Raw genomic sequence first — 25,578 nt, 5'->3', positions numbered from 1 at the left:
AAAACTTAGAGATAAAAACATCTGAGCAGTTGGAAGGACCTAAATAAAGATGAAATACTTTTATTCTAATAAGGAGCAGAGGTTCAAAAATCACAGAGGTAATGAAGGAAGTATATACAAAATGTAGGTGTGATTCTATTATGCTTCAGTGATTTTAAGAGAAAAGAAAAATTATGGGAAAAGAAATATACTAGAAAAAATGAGGAAGAAAAATGAGGAATTTGTTATTTCTAATAATTAGAAAAATATACAAATATAGAGGAAGGGTGGAATGGTGGGAACCTCATTAAATTCAAACTCATCTGAATTTGACAAAGAAGACCTAAAAACACAAAGAATTTGGCATACAAACACATTAAATTCAATAAATAAGCATGAGGGAACAATAAAGGGGGAAATAGTTAAGAGGGAATGTGTAGTTGGGGAAGGATTAGTCTCAAACTAAACAAATTTGAGCACTGAAGGGTAAGACATAACAGGGAAATAAAAGAACAGAAGAGGGACAGCTAGGTGGTGCAGTGGGTAGAGCCCCAGGCCTGGAGTCAGGAGGACCTGAGTTCATATTTGGCTTCAGACACTTAATAATTGCCTAGCTTTGTGACCTTGGGCAAGTCACCTAACCCCATTGCCTTAAATAAATAAAAAAAATTTTTTTAAAGGACAGAAGAAAAATGTATAATCTAGGCTGGGCGAAGAGAAAAAGTACAGAGAAGTGGAATCAGACTACTGCAACTGTAGATTACTAGTGGTTATGATAGCTCTTTTCTTACATTATCCTTTCTTTATAAAGAGGTAGAGAAAAGAAGTAAAAATTTATAAAAGGCTATGATGAAGGAGTAATCACAATGAACAATTACAGACATGATTATGAATAGAATGAACTCACCCATAAATGGAGGGGGGGGGCAGTAGAATATATTAGAAAACAAAAATCAACAATATGTTGTTTATAAGAAACATATTTGAAATCAACATTCATTGAGAATTAAAATGAAAGGTTGAAACAGAATTAATTATGTTTCAGGCTAATTAAGAAAAGCAAAAATGGCAACCATAATTTCAGGTAAGGCAAGAATAAAAATAGATATAATTAAAAGAGATAAGCAAAGAAACTACATTATATTTAAAAGTACCATTGACAATAAACTATCAGTGCTTAATATGTATGAATCAAAGGACATATATATATATATATATATATATATATATATATAGCATCTAAATATAAATGTAAAGGAAAAACTAATCAAATTTCAGGAAGAAATAAATAGTAAAACTAAAATAATTGGGGGTTTCATACTGCACTTTTCAAAATTAGAAACATCTAAAAAGTGGTAGATAAGAAATTAAGGACCTGAATAAAATTTTTGAAAAATTGAATATGATAGATCTCTGGTTGTTCCTGAATGGGAATTTAAAGGAGTACAAATAGTCTCAGCTGTATATGACAACTTGACAAAACCTGACCTTGTGCTGGGACATAAAAACCTCATATGTAAATGTAGAATAACAGATATAGTAAATATAACCTTTATTGACAACACCATAAAATTTATAATGAACAAATGGCAGTTGAAGAAAGGATTCAAATTTAAATAGATATGATCCTAAAAAATATGTAAGTCAAAGTGCAAATCATAGGAACAATAGATAATTTTACCAAAGAAAATAACAACAATGAAACAACTTATTGAAACTTTTTTTTGGGATGCACATAAAGCAGTCATTAGAAGAAATTTTATTCTTTTAAATGCTAATCAATGAAAGAGAAAAAGAACCAGTCATTGAATTGGACATACAACTAGAAAAACACACATTAGAATAGCAACAAATTAAAAAAGTCCAATGAAATACAAAAATAGAGATTACAAAATTCATGGAAAAACAAAATTGAAAACAAAAAAAAATCATTTATGACCAAGTAAGACATAGAAAACACTATAAAATACAAAATGTAAATTTTGATTATATTAAATTTTAAAAGTTTTGCACAAACAAAATCAATGAAATCATGATTAGAAGGAAAGTAGAAATCTGGGAAATAATTTTTTAGCCATTATTTCTGATAAAGGACTCATTTCTGAGCTATATTGATAACTGAGTCAAATTTATAGGAATTTCCCAACTGATAAATGCTCAAAGGATATGAACAGGCAATTTTCAGATGAAGAAATTAAAGCTATTTCTAATATTTAAAAATGCTCTAAATCACTATTGATTGGAGAAATGCAAATTAAAACAACTCTGAGATGCCACCTCATACGTATCAGATTGCCTAATATGGTAGAAAAAGAAAATGATAAATGTTGAAGGGGGTGTAGGAAAACTGTGATACTAATTCACTGTTGGTAAAGTGGTGAATTGATCCAACCATTCTGGAGACTATTGGAGCTATTGCCAAAAGGCTATAAAACTCGGCATATTCTTTGGTCTAGAAATACCATTACTAGGTCTGTATTCCAAAGAGCTCAAAATAAAGGGAAAAGTACCCACATGTACAAAAAATATTAATAGTAGCTCTTTTCATGGTGGCAAAGATTTGGAAATTGAGGGTAAGCTCATCAATTGGGGAATGGTTGAACAAGTTGTGGACTATGCATGTGATGGAACACTGTAAGAAATCATGAGCAGGAAGATAGTATAATATAGCAGAAGTTAGGCATAGACCAATATCTCACTCCTTATACCAAGAAGAAGTTGAAAAGGTTATAGGGTTTAAACATTAATGTGATATCATAATCCAATTAGAATTCAAGTCATTCTCCAATTAATAAATGGTCAAAGGATATGTTAAGGCAATTATCAATGAACAAATTAAAGCTATCTACAGTCAAATGAAAAATGCTCAAAATCATGACTGATTAGAGAAATGCAAATCAAAACAACTCTGAGGTCCTACCTATCATATTTGCCAATATGACTAAAAATAAAAATGATCAATTTTGAGACACTAATGTATTGTTGGTTGAGTTGTGAACTGATCCAACCTTTCTGGAGAGCAATTTGGAGTTCAAAGGGCAATAAAACCGTGTGGACCCTTTGATCTAGCAATTACCTCCTTCTAGGTCTGTATCCCAAAGAAATCACCAAAAAAAAAGGGTGGAAAAACTTAAATGTACAAAAATATTTATAGCAACTCTTTTTGTAGAGGCAAAGAATTAGAAATTGAGGAGAAATCCATCAATTAGGGAATGGCTGAACAAATTTTGATATATGAATGTGACAGAACACTATTGTTCTATAAGAAATCATTAATGATGGGACTTCAGAGTAGCCTGGAAAGACTTTCATGAACTGATGCTGAATGAAATGAGCAGGCCAGAAAAACATTAGCAACATTGGGTGATAATCAACTGTTAAGGACTTGTTCATTTCAGCAGGACAATAATCAAAGACAACTCTAAAAAAAATATGTGATAGAAAACACCAGCCAAATCCAGAGAAAGAACTATGGAGTTTAAATGCAGAACAAGGTTTACTATCTTCAGTTTTTAAAAGTTGTTTTATGTATTATGTATTTTTCTTTCTCTAATATTTTTTCCTATTTCAATTTGATTCCTCTTTCACAGAATGATTAATATGGATTTATGTTTAACACAGTTATACCTGTGTAATCTATATTAGATTGCTTTCTGTCAGGGGCAGGAGGGAAGGAAGGAAGGAAGGAAAACTCAAAACCTTGCAAAAAATGATTGTTGAAAACTATCATTGCATATAGTTGGAAAACAAATAAATAAAAAAAAAATATATATATATATATATATATTTTTTTTTTTCAAGGCAAATGGGGTTAAGTGGCTTGTCCAAGGCCACACGGCTAGGTAATTATTAAGTGTCTGAGGCCAGATTTGAACTCAGGTTCTCCTGACTCCAGGACCGGTGCTCTGTCCACTGCACCACCTAGCCACCCTAAAATATATATTTTTAAAAAAGAGAGAGAAATCATGAGTAGGCAGATTTCAGAGAAACCTGGAAAGACTTATTGATGCTGAGTGAAATGAGCAGAACCAGGAGATCACTATGCACAGCAATGGTAATATATGTGATGATTAACTATGATATATTTAATCTTTCTCAGCAAAACAGTGATCAAAGACAATTCTAAATGATTTTTGATGGAAAAGGTGATCCACATCCAGAGAAAGCACTATGGAATCTGAATGCATACTATTTTCATTTTTTGTTTTTAGGTTTTTGAAAGGCAAATGAGGTTAAGCGGCTTGCCCAGGGCCACACAGCTAGGTAATTATTAAGTGTCTGAGGCCAGATTTGAACCCAGGTACTCTTGACTCCAGGGGCTGGTGCTTTATCCACTACCTAGCTGCCCCTTATTTTCACTTTTTAAGATCTATTTTTTGTTTTTATCTTTTCTCATGGTTTTTCCCTTTTTTCCCCGATTATTCCTTTACAACTTGACTAACATGGAAATATGTTTAATATAATTTATACAAGAATAATCATATCAGATTGCCTACTATCTTGAGAAGGGGGTGAATGAAGGAAGGGAGAGAAAAAAATTTGAAACTCAAAATCGTGTAAAAAATGAATGTTAAAAAATTACCTTTACATATAATTGGAGAAAAATAAAAAAAATTAAATAAAACAAAACAAAAAAATCCCATTGAGTAGACAAGTATGATTAGGAAATTAAAAAAAACAATGAATGAGTTACAAAAGGAAGTATCAGCACATTAGAAATGTTGACTTACCAAGTGCTGGCATTTTTACTTTTCCACATGCTATAAGAGTAGTCTGCATTTTTGTAAGATAGAATACTTACAATACCTAAGGAACAAAAGAACATTGTGTTTCACTGACTTGAGTTGCTCTTTGAAGTGTGTCATTACTCTCTAGGAACTGTGAGCTTCCTTCAGTATTGGCCATAAATCTTATTCATTTTATTTATTGTGGATTTCCTAATGGTGATCATGAACTCAGGTCTTCCTAACTCCAAGTTGAGCACTCCATTCACTGTGCCATCTAGCTGCTCCCACAAAATGAGAGGGATAATCATAATTATGCTCTCTACTTCTTATTGCTAACAATCAAATGAGAAAATACACATGAAAGCATTTTGCAACTGTATAACCTAAACTACTAGTTATCATTATTCCTTTTATTATTGCACAAAGGAACTAATAACTTCCAAATATTATTACTTATTGGGTACTATTAATTAATTAATTAGATGCTTCAATTCATCATGGGACCATCAGTTACCTTATAGACAACCAGAGGATGATCCTCTCTAAACTCATGTAGAAAAAATTTTGGGACAAAAGTCAGTCACTGACTCACTACTCAAAGACTTTTGAGTTTTCCAGAAAGGTCTTAGGTAATCTAGGGTTACCTCTAACCTATGCTGAGGTATTGTATGAAGGCTTTAGTGGAGGGAGTTGATTTAGAGATTCTAAATTACTGAGTAGTTTACATTTTTTCTCTCTCTATAAACTCATGAAAAAAAATTACTGCATTTGGACGCTATAAGAGCCCTTAGTGGCATGAAGCTCATGTTTACCTTCTTTCATTTTCCTCTTCATATTCTCTTTTTCAGTTACATGACTGGCACCAAGAATGTCCCAATTATTCCCAGTTTCCAGGTAATGATAGACATAGAATATGGGAATGATGCTCATTAGGTCTGCTTCTGCACTCCCCTTTGGGAGATGGCTTAGAGTAGTGATGCCTTCAGGAGTCAGGACTGCAGAAATCACCTCTCCAATAAGAGCTCCTGTCAATTCAAATTCCCACCCCCCACAAAAGCAAAACAAATTTAGACATAGCTGCTTTCTCTTCCTGCTCAACTGCAACATAGCAAATTGTAAAGAGGGAAAGAACACCTATTTCTCTGCTCTTTTATAAATAGAAAGGTCTTCAAATCCGACCTCAGACACTTAATAATTACCTAGCCGTGTGGCCTTGGGCAAGCCACTTAACCCCATTGCCTTGAAAAATCTAAAAAAAATTAAAAAAAATAAATAGAAAGGTCATTTTCCAACATTCATTCACACTCTTCCAGTTTGTGATGATGCTAGAAAATACAGAACTTTAAACAACAAGACAACAGGTCCACATAAACTCAGGAAGGGCTTTCCCTTCCTCAATTTTACATTAAGGAAATATTCCATCTTTCACCTATACAGTGTTTTAACAGCTGCTCCATTTGGAAATTTTTTAGGGAGAATAACCTTCTTCTCAGCTCTAACCTATAGAGTATAATACGGGGAATGGAGTAGGAAAAAAAGGACAAGGAGGAGGATTGATGGTAAACAATGTTGGGCACTCACTTAATCCTGCACTAGCAGTCCCTGAAACCTCAATCTGATGCTTCTCCTATTCTGTTTTAGAGAGATATTGAAGTCAGGGACTGATCAGTATATGGCAAAACTGATTCTTCTCTTAAAGTAAATATAAAACCAGTGAGAAAAGAGAAACAAAAAAGGGCAGGAATGAAGGTCTTCTGACCTTTGGAAGATCAGAGATTTCAACTGAGTGTGTTTCAAAGCCAGAAAGGGAAGAAGTAGAATCTTTTGAGTACAAGATTTCTGCAAGAGGGGTCATATGGGGCAATGATAAAAACACAGTAAAAACACAGGACTAGAAACCATAAGACCAGACTTCCAGGTGTAACTCTTTTACTTAACCCCTGTGTCACCTTGGGAAGCTACTTCACTTATCTCTTTAAGTCTCAGTTTTCTCATTTATAATACAGGCATGACAATCCCTGACTTGCTCATATTAAAGGGTATTGGGAACTCAAATGAAATAATACATATGACAATATGAAAAAGACTTTCCCAAAATAATGTCATTATTGAGAGAAGCAGAGAGACAGAGAGCAAAAGTGAACACCCATTGGCAACATTCAATTTACCTTTTACACTTACAGTCCGTTCTATATTTGTTTTCGGCACAATATCTAGTGGTATCCTGAACTGGAACTCTTTTCGTCTGCTAATGGAACCTAAAATGGAAAGTTTTATTTGGATTATGGAGGTCTCTTAGTGTGAGCACTAATTTTCAACCCACTTCTCCTCCCTTCTTTCCTTTCTACTCATCCCTTGACCAATCTGCTTCAGCTTAGCACCTTCAAGATCTTGAAGAAAAAGGAAAAAAAGGGAGGTCTGTCAATTTTACTGCTTCTTAGAGACCATGATAAAAGGTAGTTTGAGGGCAAAGTCAAGAAGGCAGCATGAAGGCAGGAGTTCCCAGAAGTCTTCCCCAGATCATTCCAAAAGCTGTAAAATTATGACTCTAACCAAATGTGAGAGTGGCAGAACCCTCAGAAAGACTGAGTGAAATAACTTTCTGGCCCAAGACAACTTGGAAGATCTGTGGAAAGGGTTTGTTCTACCATAGTTGGAAGGGGTTTCAGTAGATCCAGGGCCACAGCCATGCAGCACCAAAACAAACAAGCTGCAGTCATCCAGGCATAGCCAGAGAGGCGCCTGGGACACTGGGGACTCCTGGGTCAGAGGCAGCAGGATCAGTTTCCAGACCTCTCATTCCAGGGATCACTGGAGATGGCTTGAGGGTTAGCAGGAGAACTCTGCCACCCCAGAGTGAGCATGGAGCCCAGACCAGTCTGGCATTAGCACAGACCCTGCCCAGGAACCAGAAGCAGACCTGCAGAGTCACCCAGCAGGGAGCCACCAGGGGGTGTGGGGAGACTGTCACGGTCTCTACACCATCCATGGGGTAGGACTCTGTTGATTTGAACATCTAGGTTACAGTTTGAGGGCCCTATGGCCATAGCAGAGCAGGGTCCCTCCTCATAGCTCCAGGGCATAAGGGAGTGCTTGTGATCATCCACAGACCAGAGCATAGGGCAGGAGACTAGCCCCCTCATGAGACATTGGAGAAACTGAGGTCCCTGGGGAGGGGTCTCAAAAAACACTCAAAAGCTTGGGAAGTGCTTTAAAACCAGGACATTGGCTGGTGAAATGAGGAAACAACAGAAAAAAGAATCTGACCATAGAAAATTACTTTGGTCCCATGGAGGATCAAAAGACACACTCAGAAGGTGAATCAAAGCTTCTGTATCCAAAGCCTCCAAGAAAAATAGGAACTGGTCCCAGGCTATGGAAGAGCTCAGAAACAATTTGGAAGATCAAGTAAGGGAGGTGGAGGAAAAATTGGGAAGAGAAATGAGAACAATGCAGGAAAATCATCAAAACCAAATCAGCAACTTGGAGAAGGAGATACCAAAAAAAAAATCAAAGAAAATAGCATGTCAAAAACCAGTTTAGGTCAAATGGAAAAAGCAGTTCAAAAGGCCAGTGAGGAGAAGAATACCTTAAAAAGCAGAATTGGCCAGATGGAAATGGAGATAAAAAAGCTCTCGGAAGAAAATAATCCCTTCAAATGTAGAATGGAGCTAAAGGAAGCAGATGACTTTATGAGAAGTCAAGAAATAATTAAACAAAATCAAAAGAATGAAAAACTAGAACAAAAGGGAAAATATTTCAGTGGAAAAACAGATCCAGAAGAGATAATTTAAAATTTATTGGGCTATCTGAAAGTCATGACCAAGAAAGGAGCCTAGACTTCATTTTTCAAGAAATTCTCCAGGAAAATTGCCCTGATATCTTCAAAGCAGAGGGTAAAATAGAAATTGAGGGAATCTACCAATCACCTCCTGAAAGAGATCCTCAAAAAAAAAAACTCCCAGGAATATTATAGCCAAATTCCAGAGCTCCCAAGTCAAAGAGAAAATATTACAAGCAACCAAAAAATAAACTTTTCAATATGGTGGCACTAGAATCAAGTTTACACAAGATTTAGCAACATCTACATGAAGGGGTCATAGGGCTTGGAACATAATATTCCAGAAGGCAAAAGATCTTGAATTAACAGGGAAAAATGAAAAGAAAAAAGATAAAAGATAGTTGCAAGATAAGGAGGGTAAAAAGAAGGAAAAAAGCTGAAGCTAATGACAGAAATTAGATTTAGAGATTATCTATGGATTTAATTATATTCAACCTTTCACTTACATTGCAATAGATACCTCAATACAAACTTTTACCACTCAAATAGTTCACATAAAACTATAGCTATTGAGGTTAGAATTAGAATTTTTATGGGTGACATTGCACTAGGAGAGTTCTGTTCTAGATAATAGTTCCATGTGTAAATGATCTAGGGGTTTTAGCTGGGTACGCATCAACACCATGCTAGGATGCCCTATAGTGATATCTGTTGGTCCAGTATGGTCATTGCTCAGTCTTTTTTCTCACAATTTCACAAACCTCAGATCATAGAGTACTGGAAAGGTTCTTGAGCTGATGCCTTTAAAAAACCTTGTGTCATATCACAGTATTATGGCAGGGGAAAAGATAACATAGTCTTAGGTATCATTATGAGAGGAATAGATTTCCAGTACTAGGGAGATGACATTTCTATTATCCTTTGTTCTGGTCAGATAGCATTTGGAGTTTTTTTGTGATACAATCATTTTAAGAAGAAATTTGATAAATTAGAGAGAGTTCAGGGAATAGAAACCAAGATAGTGAAGAATCTTGGGATCTTGCCCAATGTGGATCAAGTGAAGGCACTAAGGATGTTACTCTTGGAGAGAAGAAAATGATCACTTTGTTCAATTACTTAAATAATATCAATTGAAAGGATAATTAGATTTGTTCCACTTGATCTTGAAGAGCAGGACTTATTACAACAGGTAGAAGTGATGAGAAAGTAAATAGAGGCCTGATAGAAGGGAAGACTTCCTAAGCATGACAACTATCCAAAAGTGAAATAGAATGCCTCAGAAATGATGAGAAGTATATTCCTGCTAGAGTATGGGTGAGATCAAATGACTTCTGAGGCCCCTCAAACTCCAAGATTTTGTGATATTGAAGAATTTCAAAATAGACTTTTATAAGATATGTTTGATAGAAAACTATATCTTAACATTTGCACAATTGTCAATAGTTGATCTCTTTTGTAACTGACTATGTTGAATCCTTTACTCTAATTTAGTAGGGTGTCAGTCCTGAATGACCTCTTCTGGATTTACTTTCTTGGAATTTGTTTCTTGGGTGGGTGAAATCCAAACCCCTTTGTCCTCTTCTTTAGGACTTGAAGTTAGGCTACCCATTACCCTGCATCAGAGAGTCTATGTCTAAAACAGAAACCTGGTGGTCTATGTCCAAAATAGAAACCTGAAGGTAAACTCGGATTTGCTTACATTCAAATAATTTGTACTAGACAAAATCCAATCTGAACATCTTTCATTGATGTTCACATTGTGTTGATTTTTGTTGTATATGTATGTGTGAATGCATGTGGCAGGGAGTAGGACATGATGTTAAGGCATCAGGATTCTCACAACTAAATCTCAAATATTGCTTTTTTTAATGATAGTGTCTCTCCATTTGACTCAGGCTGAATAGATAGGTGCTACTTATGGCCCAAGCCTACTACTGATCAATATTTGAGTTTTGACCTGCTCCATTTCTGACCTGGGCAAGTTAGCCTCTTTTTAAGATAACCTGGTAGCTCTTCATATCTATCATATTAATGCCAAACTTGGTGCTGAGATCTAATTTTTACATAGTCCATTTCAGCTCTAAAAGTCCCTAACTCAAGAGAACTGTCTTAGTTTCCAAGGTAGTTGAGATTATAGGTGTGGACCACCACACCTTTGTAGACCACACATCCTAGTCCCAAACAAGGCCTCCCAAGAACAGACTTATAGACTTCAGATCACATAGAACAAGAAGCTCCCAAGAAGCCTCATAATCTTGAGAGTTCCTGGTCATGGGCTCTCTCTCTCTCTCTCTCTCTCTCTCTCTCTCTCTCTCTCTCTCTCTCTCTCTGACTCTCTCTGTTTCTCTCTGTCTCTGTCTCTGTCTGCCCCCCACCCCAATCTCTCTCTCACCATTCCCAGAGTTTTTCCTCAAGGATGAAGATAACACTCTGCCTACTTCCTAATTCCTCTGAATACTCACATCTCTTTGCCTTTCAGACCACCCCTGCCATCTTGAGAAATGGGGTAGGGAATATTCCTGTAAAAGTGGCATCATCAATATTTGTCTTTCCGACTCAGTCTTTCAATATCCAAATCTCCTAATGTTTAACTTCCCCAGAGAAGTACCTTAGCTCCCTATCCCCACATGATCCAACCCTCCCTCTACCTATTGTAAAAACAAATGGTATGAAAGAGCCTCCCCCAAAGAAGAAAAACCTAAAAGGGCCCTGACTAAAGCACAGGTCTAACTGTGTCTTCCCAAAGAAACTTTTGTGGCTTCTAATGGTCAATACAAACTTTTCTGTTTTTGCATTTAAAATTCTTCACAATCTGGTTCCAACCTATCTTTCCAGATTTATTTCATCTCTTTCATATACTCTATGGTCTAACCAAACTTTCCAACTTGCAGTTCTTTATGCAAAGGAATGTTGGTAAATATTTAACAACTGACTCCCCCACCCCCCAAAAAAGTATGCTCAAGAAACTTTTAAGTTTAATTTGTATTATTAGCATTTTCCCATTCCTTTCTTAATTCTATATACTCAACAAGACCATAAACCAAGTTCTGATCTGTAGCATTTGCTGATGTCCTAAGTGTTAAATAGTCACATTGGCTCTTGCAAGCCTGAACAAACTGTTTCTGCACACTTGTAGCTGTGTACCTCATTCCATTTCCTTTCTTCTTGACTTTGCACAGTCCTCCATGCCTGTAAAGCAGCCCCAATTTACATCCACCTCTTAAAGTCTCTCATTTCTTTCACAATTTGGCTCAAGTGCTATCTCTTAGAGAAAGCCTTTCTTATTTCCCCAGCACCCATTACTTCCTTCTAGTAAAATGTAAGCCCATTGAGTGTATATTCTGTTTTATTTTTCTCTATATATTCCTAGAATCTAGCAATGTCTGGCCTCCACTTGATAAATGCTTGCTGAAAGATTGAAATAGAAGATCTAGTTTGGGGAACACTTGGTAGTTCAGTTGAGCTGAGTTCAAACATTTTGTGAAGGAGGAGTAATGTGAAATAAATGAAAAGACCTTTAAATTCCAAGATGAGTCATTTGCATTTTTTTACCAAAGAGAGCAGGAATTCACTGAAGGTTCTGAGTAGAGCAATGACTTCATAGTCAGATATATACTTTAGCATATAAAAAAGCATAGGAAAGATGGATTAGAGAGGTGAGAGCCTGGAACCAAGGAGACCAGGTAGAAAGATAACATTTATTCTGAAAAGAAGTGATGAAGGCCTGAACTTGGGCACTGATGTGACTGATGAGAAAGGACAAATGCAGGAGATGCTATGGGGGAGGAATTAACAGGACTTGACAGCTGTTTGGATTTGGGGGAAGAAGAGGGAGGATTTGTCAATTACAAAGTAGTATCTACTACAGAAAAAGGGAAGTAAGGGGAAGTAAGGGTACGTTGGTGGGGGGAAGAGTATGAGTTCTGTTATAGACATATTGTACTTGGGATGCCAGTGGGACTTGTAGCTTCAAAAGTCAGTTAACTGAGATAGATTTGGAGGTCAGGAGAAAAATTGAAGCTGGATTCAGTAGTCATTTATGTGAAAATGGAAGTCATTTTCTTGAAAATCTGAAAATCTATCTGAAAAAGGAGGAAAATCAATGCCTCAAGATGAGGGCATTATGAACTTTCACAATTAAAAAGCAACTAACAGCCTTGACATTAAAATTGCTTCTAAGTATCGAAGGAAAAAAAACTGCCATCTGGGAAAGCTGAAAATAGGGAAACATTCATGGATTATTTTTATAACCCTAACCTCCCTGGTGAGATTTACTCAGAAATGAAAAATTATTCCTAGTGTGGAAGTCCAGATGTTCATTCACACACAGGAGAATGAAGATGGAGAAGTTCAGGAAAGTTACAAACTACAATATCAGTATAGAAGACAGAGTGCTAAAAAGGGAGGGGAAGCAAATGATAAATTGGTTCTCTGGGATTTAAGATAATTCTGTGAGATTGAATAATAAAATTTATCAGAGCTCAATCCAAGATCTACTCTAGAAAGGAGAATTTGGAGGAGATTTCTGTAAGAGTGTAAAGAGAAATCATTTAGCATTTGGACATGGGGCAGAAAATGGGTTTCGTTTCTGCTTTGTTCCCTTGCCTAAAACATCCATATTCACTATGTTATGTCTTGCTCCCCTGAAGTGTATGCAGATATAGTTTCTGGGCTTTGCTGGAGTTTTAAAACAGTACTCTCATTTTCTTAGTTAACATTTATCCTATTACTACCTTACTGAGAGGAAGAAAAATTATTACATTTATTCAACACAGTTATTTTCTGAGACAAAATGAATTTATATCAATTAATAATAATCAGAGATTGCCTTTGAGTGAATTCACTCATTCATTCAAAATATCAACAGTTTAATGTTATTTCATTTTTTAAGTACTAGACTTTAAGTACTAGGTTTTAGAAGACCAGAGTTTTTTAATTCTTGTTCTATCAATTACTAGCTATATAAATTTGGGCAAGTCATTTAATCTCTGTGAGCCTCATCTATAAAATGGGTATGAGTACTTCTGTTGGGGCAGTCTAGGTGGTGCAGTGGATAGAACACCGGCCCTGGAATCAGGATGACCCAAGTTCAAATCCAGCCTCAGACATTTAATAATAATAGATATATGAAATAATTTGCTTCATTATCTAAATTCTCAAACAAATTATATAAAATTATTATCTGAATTTCTAATTCTTAGAGGACTTTATAAACTTAGATTTCTCTCTGGGAATAAGAGCTAGCCAGTCATTATCATATGCTTATTTTGTTATTGAACTACATAAAGAAAATCAGTCAATTATTCTTTTTCAAACTTGTAACTTTAAAGAGTATCTAGAGAACCTTATCATCTATGAGAAATTCCTCTCCCAAGTGGACTCTGTCTTGGGCATCCTTCATGATGGTGACCTTTAAAAGTCATACAGCTCTGTTTTATGCCTTGTGATATCCACAGAGGGCTAATGAACAAAATATCTCTGTTGCTACATGAGATCATAGGATTAGAGTTGGGAGGAACCTTAGAAGTCATCCACAAACCTAAACTCATTTTATAAATGAGGGGAAAATGAGAAAACCAAGGACTGAGGATATTAAATGAGCCCACTGGTAACACAGTGAAAGAGCATTGGACCTCAGGGGACCTGATTTCAAAAACAGCATCAGATACTTACTAGCTGCGTGACCCTTGCAAGCCACTTACCCTCTGCTTGCCTCAACTATAAAACTGTACAGTTTCTTAATTGTAAAATGGGAATAATAGTAAAATATACTTCGCAGGGCTTTTATAAGGATCAAATGAAAAAATATTTGTAGAAGCACTTGGGATAATGTCTGATGTGTATTAGGGCATATATAAATGCTTCTTCCCTTTCTCTAAAATGACTTGTCAAAGGACATATAGATAATTAATAGTTTTAAATATAGGTTCTCTTACTGCACTGATTTTACTTACTATAAATTCAATTTGCATAGATATAGAACTGGAAATCTGCAGTCCCTCCTTCAGCAATGACTCCTTCTTGTCCACCCTCAAACACATTCTAGTCTTTTTGTTTCTTTAAAAAAAAAGGGGCGGGGAAGACTTCTAATTCTAATTTCTCTAGCATCTCATCTATGGACTTCTTTTTACTGCTGAATAGAAGTTACTACCCTTGGCTAGTGCCTCCCTACCCCACTTCCACTTAATTAATCAACAAGTCAGCCAATAATCATTTAAGCTCTTACTATCTGACAGGTGGTGGGTTTAGAGCCAGAAAGGCCTGAGTTCAAACTTAGGCTCAGATACCCGATAGCTGTGTAACCCTGGGCAAGTCACTTAACCCTATTTGCCCCAATTCTTCATTTGTAAAATGGGGACACACTAGAGAAGGAAATGGCAAACCACTCGTTTCTTTGCCAGGAAAACTCCATAGGGTCAGGAAAAGTTGGACACAACTGAATGATCCAACAACAAAAATGTACCACACACAATGCCAAACACTGAGGACAGAAAGAAAGGAAAAAGCTATTACTCTTTCCTCTCGATGGCTCCGTTTCCTCACTCTCCACCCTTGTTTTATTATAGAGTCATCTGGGCAGTCTAGTGGACAGTGCCTTGCCCTATCCAGTGGTCCTTCCTAGGCAGGAAGATCCAACTTTAAATCTAACTTCAGATGCTTCTTAGCTGTGTCAGAGGAAGTCACTTAACCTCAACTTGTAAATAGAGTTAATAATTGAATCTCCCTTACAAAGTTTTTTTTTTTCTTTTTTAGGTTTTTGCAAGGCAATGGGGTTAAGTGGCTTGCCCAAGGCCACACAGCTAGGTAATTATTAAGTGTCTGAGTCCAAATTTGAGCTAAGGTACTCCTGACTCCAGAGCTGATGCTCTATCCACTGCGCCACCTAGCCACCCCCTAAAGTTGTTTTAAGGATCAAATAGATTAATATTTATAATGTGTTTGGCACATATGAGATACTTAATAAAAGCTTATTTCCTTGTTTCCATGTACTCTCATGACTCTCTGAACAATCCTGGAGCTCTTCTGCCTACACACCTTTCCCTTTCTGCCCTCACTTGATCTTTTGTATCCTTTTTTCAGTTGTGTCTTTGTGACTCCCTTTGAGGTTTTCTTGACAAAGATACTGGAATGGTTTGCCATTTCAATTAATATGACAGATGAGGAAAGTGAGGCAAACAAGTTTAAATGACTTACCCAGTGACTTACAACTAGTAAGTGTCTAAGGTCAGATTTGAACTCAGGTCTTCCTGACTCAGGGTCCCTTATTCTAGTCATTATGTCACTTACTGTCCTCTGTATCCTTATCTAGTCTTTGAAGCTCATCTGAAGCCTATCTTCTTCATGAAGTCTTCCCTGATCCTCTCTCTAATCAATAACACTTCTCCTGCAGACCTCGCCCGGTATTTTGTTTTGCAATTGCCTGATGCGGCTTTCATGAAACATTGTGTATATAACTACATTGGCATTTATCCTCCTATTTGATCACAAATTTCATGATTGCTCTGTCTCTTTCCCAGAACTTAATATAGTGCTCTGCGTAAGTATTTAAAAAATATTTAATTGCTGTGAAGAAAACACTTGATCAATACTATCTTTCTATAACAATGTGAGCTATCATGAATTATCAAGAATATTAATGACCACCTAATAATGCTGTCATCAATAACAACAACATGAACTGATCACATTGAAGTTATAAATAATTATAAAATAAACTACAAAACATTCTGCATACCATATACACCTTGGGGATCCAGTGTGAAACCAGCATGACTTTCCCTTTTGATGCCTTCTGGCTGAAATACAGCAGGATAAAAATGAATATATAAAAATCAATGGCCATTTAGCCTGAAGAACAGAAGACTCGTATTAGATATGATTTATATCATTAAATATTTAAGGGCTATCAAAGGGAGAAAGAAGGCTTGCAGAAGGAGGTTTCAGAGGGTAGAACTTAGATCAATGAGGTACAAATTGTAGGACACAAATGTCTGTTTAATATGCCCAAAGACTTCCTGACCAGATGTTCACTGGTCAAATGAGTTTCTCTGACTATTCATATTATGACATAATTTCCAGAGTCCTTACTATCTTATCCTGTTCCTATTCCCAATGATGGCTGTAGAGGTGAGTTTGTGTGTGACTGTAGTAAGCAGACAATGGAAGAACCTCAAGGTCAAGGGAGTGGACATTTTCCTTCTCACTGGGCAAATTGAGAAAGGATAACTCCCTCTTTATTCTATGGGATAATAGAATTTAGAGATGGGAGCTACCTTAGATATCTATCCTGTTTGTCTGTACTTTCTATAATAAATTACAATGCTGAATTTATTATAGATATATATTTTAAAAAGCATGTACAATCCTCTTTTTGTGTTCTCCTTTATAAAAGGAAATGCTCTTTATGAAATGAAAATATCTTCTAATTTCTGAAAAAAAACTTAAACTCAGTTTCTTCATCTGTAAAATGAAGATAGATGCTCCTTGTCAGGTGTATGTGGTTGGCCTTTTGGGTCCTGGATTCTAAACCTACTGTTTTACAGATGAGAAAACAGTCTGAACAATTAACTGACACATAGATCCTTAATAGCAGGGACAAGATTTAACCCCAGTTCTATGGTCTCTAAATCTTATGTCTTTTCTCCACTGTAAAACTGTTATAACTTTAGAGGTGACTATTTTCATCAGGGTTAGAAACTTCCCAACTACATTATATTTGAAAGTTCAAGCAGAAGGGAAGAGAGTTCAGACAATTTCAGTGCCATTTCTCCCACAAGATGGGAATCACTGTGTGGTTCTGAATTAAGTTATTTGACCTTGCTGAGCACCAGTTTCCTCATTTGTCAAATGGAAAAACAATAACTGACCTGTCTAGTTCAACGAAGTTTGTTGAGTCTAAAATTATATCCCAGATACAAAATCATTTTGAAAACATTAATGAACATTTTGTAAAATATGTACATTAGGCAATGTGCCATAAATTATCAAAGCACTTTACTATTTGAAAGTAAAAGAAAATGTTTTTAAAATGCAACCATTCTTACCACCACTCGTAAGGTTTTCACCAAGATTTCTTTTCCATGTAGAGTATTGAGTGTGAAGTTGATGGTATGAAGACCCAATTCTAGTGGTAGGATAGTAAATGTAACTAACTGGATAGAAGAACCTCCTATATTCTTCAGAACACACTGAGTTTGCTTTGACCCCTGATGATGAGATGAAGAACTTCCAGCCAGACAAATTCCTTCATCCACAGACATGTAAGCACAGTACTGCAATATCAAAGATTAGAAATTGTATTAATCCATTGGTCAGAATATTTTCTATCAGTAGTAATTATTCACCCTGCCGCTTACAGTATCTTCAAGATGAGCCCATGTCTAAATAATTTCATAATATCATGTATTATTAGAAACTTTTCAGTAATAAAATATTATGGTACCATGAAAGATAGAATCCTGGTGAGTCTAGACTGATGCAGCATGAAGGGCACAGAAATGGGAGAACAGTGAATACAAGGACATCAACATCATAAAGATAGATAACTGGAAGAATTCTGGTCAGAACAGTGACCAAATATATCTCTATGAGAACCTAGGATGAAGCTTGCCTGTCTCCTGATAGAGAAATGATTGATTCAAGATGAGAGGAAAAAGACCTGGCAATGGTTATGCCTTCAAAAGAAGAAAATAAAAAATAAGAGAACTGTAGAAACTAAGTTTACAGAGATGAGATGAATGTTTAAAAGAAAGTAGAGACAAGTTGGATGGCTTTGAAATTAATGGATTGAATTTATTTTGTAGACATTTGAAAAGCAAGTGATATGAAATAGAGGTTCATGAAATCTTTTGTTTTCTACTTTACAAATAGAAATACTTGTTTGGGGGCATATGTTAAGTTCTGAGAAATTTTAAACTTTAAAAATCTGCATTAAAATCACTCAATTTAACTCAGTCCAAAAATTTACAAATATTCATTGAATACTTGCTTCATAGAACATATTATGTGGTATAATGGAAAAGATTCTGGGCTTAAAAATGAAAAGAAAAACAAACCTTGAGTTTGAGACCTTAAGAGACCATGAGAAGTGACCTTAATAAGTCACTTCCCTTCTCTTGAATTTAGTTTTGTCATCTTTAAATTGAGTTTCTCACTTGTCATATATACAGAGTGGCCTAGATTGGCCCCTGAATCCTTTTGTCTCTGAAATTCTATGGATGGAGAAACAGAGTCCCTGAAGGGCATAATGATTTACACAAGGCCATTGAGCTAGATACTTATAGCTAGAGCTCATACTAGAGTCTAGAACACAAGAATCACTATATTTATACTATTACTATAGAGTAATAATCCTTGCCATTTGTAGAGTCTAGTTTATAACATGTGGTTAAATCTCTTACCTCATTTGACTCTCACAATGACCATGTTGGGAATTAGTCACCACTTTATATACTGAATTGAAACTCAGGAATCTAGAGGTCATGTCATCTAACTCATTTATTTTTTTAACAGAAGGAGGAAAAAAAAAACAACCCTGAGGCCTAGGGGGATTAAATGCATTGTCAGAGAGCATATGGCTAGTAAGTAAGTGGAAAAACCAAGACTCAAATTCAGTTTCCCTGCTTTAGGTCAAGTGCTTTCTCCCCTCTGCTGTGCCATTTCTTCTATAATTCTTCAAATATCCTCTGAGGAATATTGGAATTGAAGACAGTTAAGGAGACTTATGGCAGAAAAGTGCTTCTTCAGAAGGGATTTGGAGAACATAACTGAAGACAAGACTAAGAGTATGAATGAATATCATCTGAAGTTCTTTTCTTTTGAAAAAAGCATTCAGGAAAAGTCTCATATATTCAAAAATATTTATAGCAGCTCTTTTTATAGTGGCAAAGAATTGGAAATTGAGGGGATATTCATCAAATGGGGAATAACTGAAGAAGTAATGGGATATGAATGTTATGGATTACAATTGTTCTATAAGAAATCATGAGTGATCAGACTAGAGAAATATGGAAAGAATTACATGAACTGATGTTTAATTAAGAGAACACTTTATACATTAACAACAACATTGTGAGATGATCCACTGTGATGGCTGCTGCTTCTCTTAACAGTTCAGAGATCAAGAACAACCCTGAGAGACCTGCTTTGGACAATGTCATCAATTGTCATCAATATCCAGAGATAAAAAGCATGGAATCTGAATGTATACTGTGGTCACTTTTTTTTTTTTGAAACTTCTATGTTTTTTCTTCCTATCTCAAGGTTTTCATTTTTTTCCTCCTTACTTATAATTCCTCTTGTACAAAATGACTACTATATAAGTATGTTCAAAACAAATGGGCATGTACAACTTTTGCCAGACTGCCACCATGGAGAGAGGAAATGTTAGAGTAGTAGAAAAATGTGTAACTCATGAATTTTCATATGGATAAATGTTGAAAACTATGTAGCATGTAATCGGAAAAATAAAATAAAATTTCAATTAAAAAAAGAAAAAAAGAAAAGCATCTGGGGGAACTTTATGTTGTTCCCCTTAAACGCCTCAAAGATAAAATTCTTTGGATTCAAGAAAAAGTGCAGAGAAGGGGGTCTACCTAGGTTTTCAAATCCTCAGAATCTTGAAAGATGGCTTCTTCCTTGTTCTTGTCATCTTTAGTCACAGTCCTGACTCACCTTTATATCAGAACTTTTGTAGTTGTAAATTGTTCCCTTTATTTGGATCTGTTCTCCTCTCACCACCGAGTAAGGAATATGCATCTCCAAGAAGATATCTTTCATTACTTTTACTTGGAGTGGGTCAGCAACACATATACCTAAGAAATCAAATAGAACATTGCACTAGTCTTATTAGGGAACTCAGATCCTATTATCAAATCTAAAACTTTTTTAAAACAGTTCACTTTAATGATAATGATAATAATAATAATGATAATAGTGGTGATGATGATAACAATGATAACAATCAGAAGCATTTTAATAGCGTGTTAAGGTTTGCAAAACACTCTATCTGTGGTTTCTCATTTAATCCTCCTGATGACCATGAGGCAGGTACTGTTATTACCCTGATTTTACAGACATGAAAACAGGCTTAAAGACAGTAAGTAACTTGCTTGGGTTCACTTAACTACAGTCAGGTTTTGATTAGTATGAAGAAAAGATACCCTGAAGTGGTTTGCATGTATTCAAAGATGCCCTATTTGAAATTATATTCATTATAATATAATTAAATTATCATAATTATATTATATTTGTAATAATATAAAATATAATATGTTATAATTTTAATAATATAGTATTGAAATTATATTAAGATTATGTAAAACATAGTCATTTGTTTCAGACCAATGGAAACATAAGTATTTGGGGCAGAATCTGAACTAAGGTTTTTCCTACCATGAAATGGAACTCTCTACTTGTAGCATCTAGTTGTCTCTTCAACATTTAAGAAAGAAGTTCAGGCTATGTTTCTCCCTCCATTGTTCCCATATCCCTGGGATTTTTATTTGATGACTCTTATTTTACAAATTTCTACAATATTTTACTTGAATTGAGCTACAGTGGTCATTGCCAGTATCATAGAAAGATTCAAAGAGAAGGAAGATTTCCAACTCACTCAAGGGTTCTTGAAAGTATCAAATATAGAAAATTGTGCTAAATTAAAAGGTTTAGATCTTAGTCCTATCATTTAATAACTGTATGACCTTGGGAAAGTTATTTTCCTTTTTTTTAATTTCTTCTTCCATAAAATAAGAATAATGATCCCTGCCCAGTTGTTGTGAAGCTCTAATATATATATATATAATGCTTTATTACTATAAAGTATATGAAGAATGAAGAAAATTGAATCAGAACATCTTACCCTTTGACTATGACCATTAAAAAACCCCAACAGAATCTGATAAGAGCATACATCCGAAAAAAGATAGAAAGGAAACATAGAAGCACTTAGAATATATTTTGTTAAAGTGATCTTAAATACATATATATGTGTATACATATGCATGTGTTTACATGTGTATGTGTGTGTATATATATACACACACACACACATATATATATATGCTTTTCTTTTGCCAAACCATAAATAATTTGGATTTTATAATTTAAGATATGATTTTATTCCTTTTTTGTTGAATGTTTTTATTGACAGTGATAATGTTTATAATTTTTTATAGAACTCCTATTATGTAATATAGTCAACTATTTCTACCCATGAAGAAACTGACATTTTATGACATAACAAAAATACATACTCCTTTGAAGTAATTTAGATAAAACTGCTTACCTTTATCAGAAATGCCAATAGCTTGAATCTCCCAGGTAGTTAGAGAATCAGGTAGGGTCAATGGAAATCTGTACCTGAAGATTCAAATGTTTCATGACATTCTTATAGAATAGGAACTTAACTATCCTATATAATCCAATTTGACAAAATTTTCAAGGACCTGGAAATTTTGCTGCCTTCCATTATTAGGATAAGTACAAATTATAATCAGACAAGCTCATGCCTAGGATTTATTTTTTTTGAAATATCTAGGTCAATATTCTAATTTCAGAACATAGGACTTACTGTCCTAGATTTTCTCTACCTTAAATTCTAGTATGGTTTATAATGTGATACTATTTAGAAGAATGGTATGAGACTCTCAACAATCAAATTAATATTAAAGAATGTTTGGGAGGGGTGGAGCCAAGATGGTGGCTTAGAGACAGGAATTCCCAGAAGCTCTCTTCCAGAACACTCCAAATGCCTTAATATTACAACTCTAACCAAATTCTAGAGAGGCAGAACCCACAGAAAGATTAAATAAAACAATTTTCTGGCCCAAGACAACCTGGAAGATCCATAATAAAGGTCTGTTCTACCAGGGTTGGAAAGGGCTGCAGCTTAGCCCAGGCACTGCACAAAAACTGCATCAGAGTGAACCAGCTCTAGCCTTCCAGGAACAACCCCAGGGAGACTGGGCCCCGGGGGTGCCTGGTTACCTGGCAAAGGAAACAGTTTCCTGACCTCTCAGCCCAGAGATCTCCAAGGACAACCTGGAAGTTCAGTAGAAAAACTCTGCTGCACCAGAGTGAGTGCAGAGCCCAGTGCAGCTCTGGCCTCAGTGCAGACTCATCCCAGAGCCAGAGCCAGCCAGGATGGTAAGGGAGTAGGGGAAGACTGCTGAGGTCTCTTTGCTGTCCCTTGGACAGGACTCTGTTGCTCTACCCAAGCTCAGATCTAAGTTGCAGTTAAACAACAGAAGAAAAAAGAATCTGACCATAGAAAATTACTTTGGTCCCATGGGGAATCAAAATATATACTCAGAAGATGACAAAGTCAAAGTTTTTGCATCCAAAGTCTTAAGAAAAATAGGAATTGGTCTCATGCTACAGAAAAGCTCAAAAAAGATCTTGAAAATCAAATAAGGAAGGTAGAGGGAAAATTGGGAAGAGAAATGAGAGTGATGCGGAAAAATCATGAAAACAAAGCCAGCAGTTTGGAGAAGGAGATACCAAAAAAAAAAAAAATCAAAGAAAATAACATGTCAAAAACCAGTTTAGGTCAAATGGAAAAAGCAGTCCAAAAGGTCAATGAGAAGAATACCTTAAAAAGCAGAATTGACTAGATGGAAAAGGAGATAAAAAAGCTCTCTGAAGAAAATAACTCCTTCAAATGTAGAATGGAGCTAAAGGAAGCAAATGACTTTGTGAGAAACCAAGAAACAATAAAACAAAATCAAAAGAATGAAAAACTTGAAGAAAATGGGAAATATTTCAGTGGAAAAACAACTGATCTGGAAAACAGATTCAAGAGAAATAATTTAAAATTTATTGGGGTATCTGAAAGTCATGATCAGGAAAAGAGACTAGACTTCATTTTTCAAGAAATTCTTCAGGAAAACTGCCCTGATATCCTCAAAACAGTGGTTAAAATAGAAATTGAGGGCATCTACCAATCACCTCCTGAAAGAGATCCTTCTCCCCCCCCCCCCACACAAAACTCCCAGGAATATCATAGCCAAATTCCAGAACTCCCAAGTCAAAGAGTAGCCAGAAAGAAATGATTCATATATCATGACACTACAGTCAGGATTTAGCAGCATCCACATTAACAGCTTGTAGGACTTGATATATGACATGCCAGAAGACAAAAGAGCTTGGATTACAACCGAGAATCAACAACTCAGCAAAACTGAATTTCCCCTTTCAGGGGAAAAAAATGGACTTTCAATGAAACAGGGAACTTTCAAACTTTCCTTGTTGAAATGACAAGAGCTAAACAGAAAGTTTGATCTTCAAGTACAGGACTCAGGTGAAGCATAGAGAGGGTGGACAGGGAAGGCAAATTATGAAGCATTTAATGATGTTGAATTACTTGTATGCTTACATGGGAAGATGATACTGATAACTCATGCGAACCTTCTTTTTTATTAGAGCAATTAGAAGTAGCATATATAGAGGCACAGGAAGGACCTGACTATGAAGGTATAATGCATTATAAAGATGGAGTCAATGGGAGAGAGAGGAATGTACTTATAGAAAGGGAAAGGAGAGGTAGAATGGACCAAAATATTTCCACACAAAAGTGACAAGAAAAAACTTTTGAAATGGAGTGGAAAGGGGGGAAGGTGAAGGGAGAATGAGTGAACTTTCATTCTCATCAGAAATGGCTGAGAGAGGAAAGAACATACACACTCAATGGTGTACAGAAATCTATTTTACCCTAGAGGAAAGGAATGGGAGAAAGGGGTCACGGGGGGGAAGGAGGGGAGGTGATAGAAGATAGGGAAGATCATGGGAGAGGGTAGTCAGATACAACACACTTTTAAGAAGGGACAAGGTGAAGGGAGAGAGGGACTAGAATAAATGGGAGTGGGGAGGAATAGAATGGAGGGAACTACACTTAGCAATAGCAACTGGGGGAAAAAATATTGAAGCAACTTCTCTGATGGACTTATGATGAAGAATGTGATCCATCCCAGAGACAGAACTGATGGTATTGGAACAAAGACTGAAGTGCATTTTTTTTCTTTTTCTCTTACTTTATTTTTCTTGAGGTCTCTCTATCTTTGTGGGGGAGGGAAAATTATGGTTACTTTTACAACAAGGCTATTACAGTAATATGAACATAAATAAATTTTTTTAAAAAAATAGAATGTTTGGTATATTCTACTTGCTAAAGGCAGGGAAATGGAATGCTATATTTTGGTCACATTCTCAACCACCTGGGTTAAAATACTGGATTTTCCAATTAAACCTGTGAACAAGAAAACTTAATTAATGGAATACAATATCTTCCCTGTATCTTGGTTAAATGAAATTTTATATGACTTACATTTCTTGGTAGGGAAATTCCATCTTTTTTAACTGAACTATGAAGAGATGGCATTGAACATACAGAGATAAGTTTCAATGTTGCAGAAGAAAGACAAGATGAAAAATAAAGATACCTGGGTTCTGTCTTTATTTCCATCAATAATTCATGGAGGCAGAGTAGTATAGAATGTAGTACAATAGATTTAGATTCAAAAAGACTTCTGTTCAAGTCACATCAAACTTTACCACTTGCTAACTCTACAACCCTGGACAAGTCATTTAACTTTCTTGGCCATTATTTCCTTTATGAGAAAATCAGACTCGATGGTCTTTAAATTTCTTTCTAGCTCTTATGAGTACTGTGACTTTGAGAAAGTAATTTTAAAGCTCGAAATCTCAGTACCATCATTTGTAAGACAAAGAAATTGAACTAAATTATCTTTAAGGTCTCTTAACAATCTACATTCCATGTCCTAAAGTACTATACAGCTCTCAAATTATAAACCCCAGGATTTGTTCTGACATTCTATCTAAGCTTTTGAAATGGATAAAGTACAGTTGGAGAGTTTGTTTTAATTACAGATATCTACTAAGCCTAAATTATATAATTCAATTGAGATATTAAAAAATAGGATCACTAAATTGGACATAGGATACCTGTGGGCTGCATATTGACTTAGAAAATTAGACTATATCATTATGCATGTTCTATTGTATTTTTATTTATTTTGTTAAATATTTCCCAGTTACATTTTAATCTGCTTTGGGTCACACTTGGGAGGTGGCCCT

The 25,578-nt window shown here is 35.5% G+C and overlaps 1 protein-coding gene across 1 annotated transcript in view; it reads right to left on the bottom strand.

Moving 5' to 3' along the window:
- Window positions 1-25,578, bottom strand: part of C5 (complement C5) — a 102,970-nt gene that overhangs the window by 32,530 nt on the left and 44,862 nt on the right. The window contains 7 exon segments of the mRNA XM_074211693.1: window positions 4,710-4,785; window positions 5,519-5,731; window positions 6,875-6,964; window positions 16,223-16,283; window positions 17,532-17,759; window positions 20,161-20,300; window positions 21,773-21,846. Coding sequence (XP_074067794.1) covers window positions 4,710-4,785; window positions 5,519-5,731; window positions 6,875-6,964; window positions 16,223-16,283; window positions 17,532-17,759; window positions 20,161-20,300; window positions 21,773-21,846 — 882 coding nt within the window.

This window comes from Macrotis lagotis, chromosome 1 (assembly GCF_037893015.1).
Source record: "Macrotis lagotis isolate mMagLag1 chromosome 1, bilby.v1.9.chrom.fasta, whole genome shotgun sequence".
NCBI lineage: Eukaryota > Metazoa > Chordata > Mammalia > Peramelemorphia > Peramelidae > Macrotis > Macrotis lagotis.
This window is presented reverse-complemented; position numbering and strand designations above follow the sequence as displayed.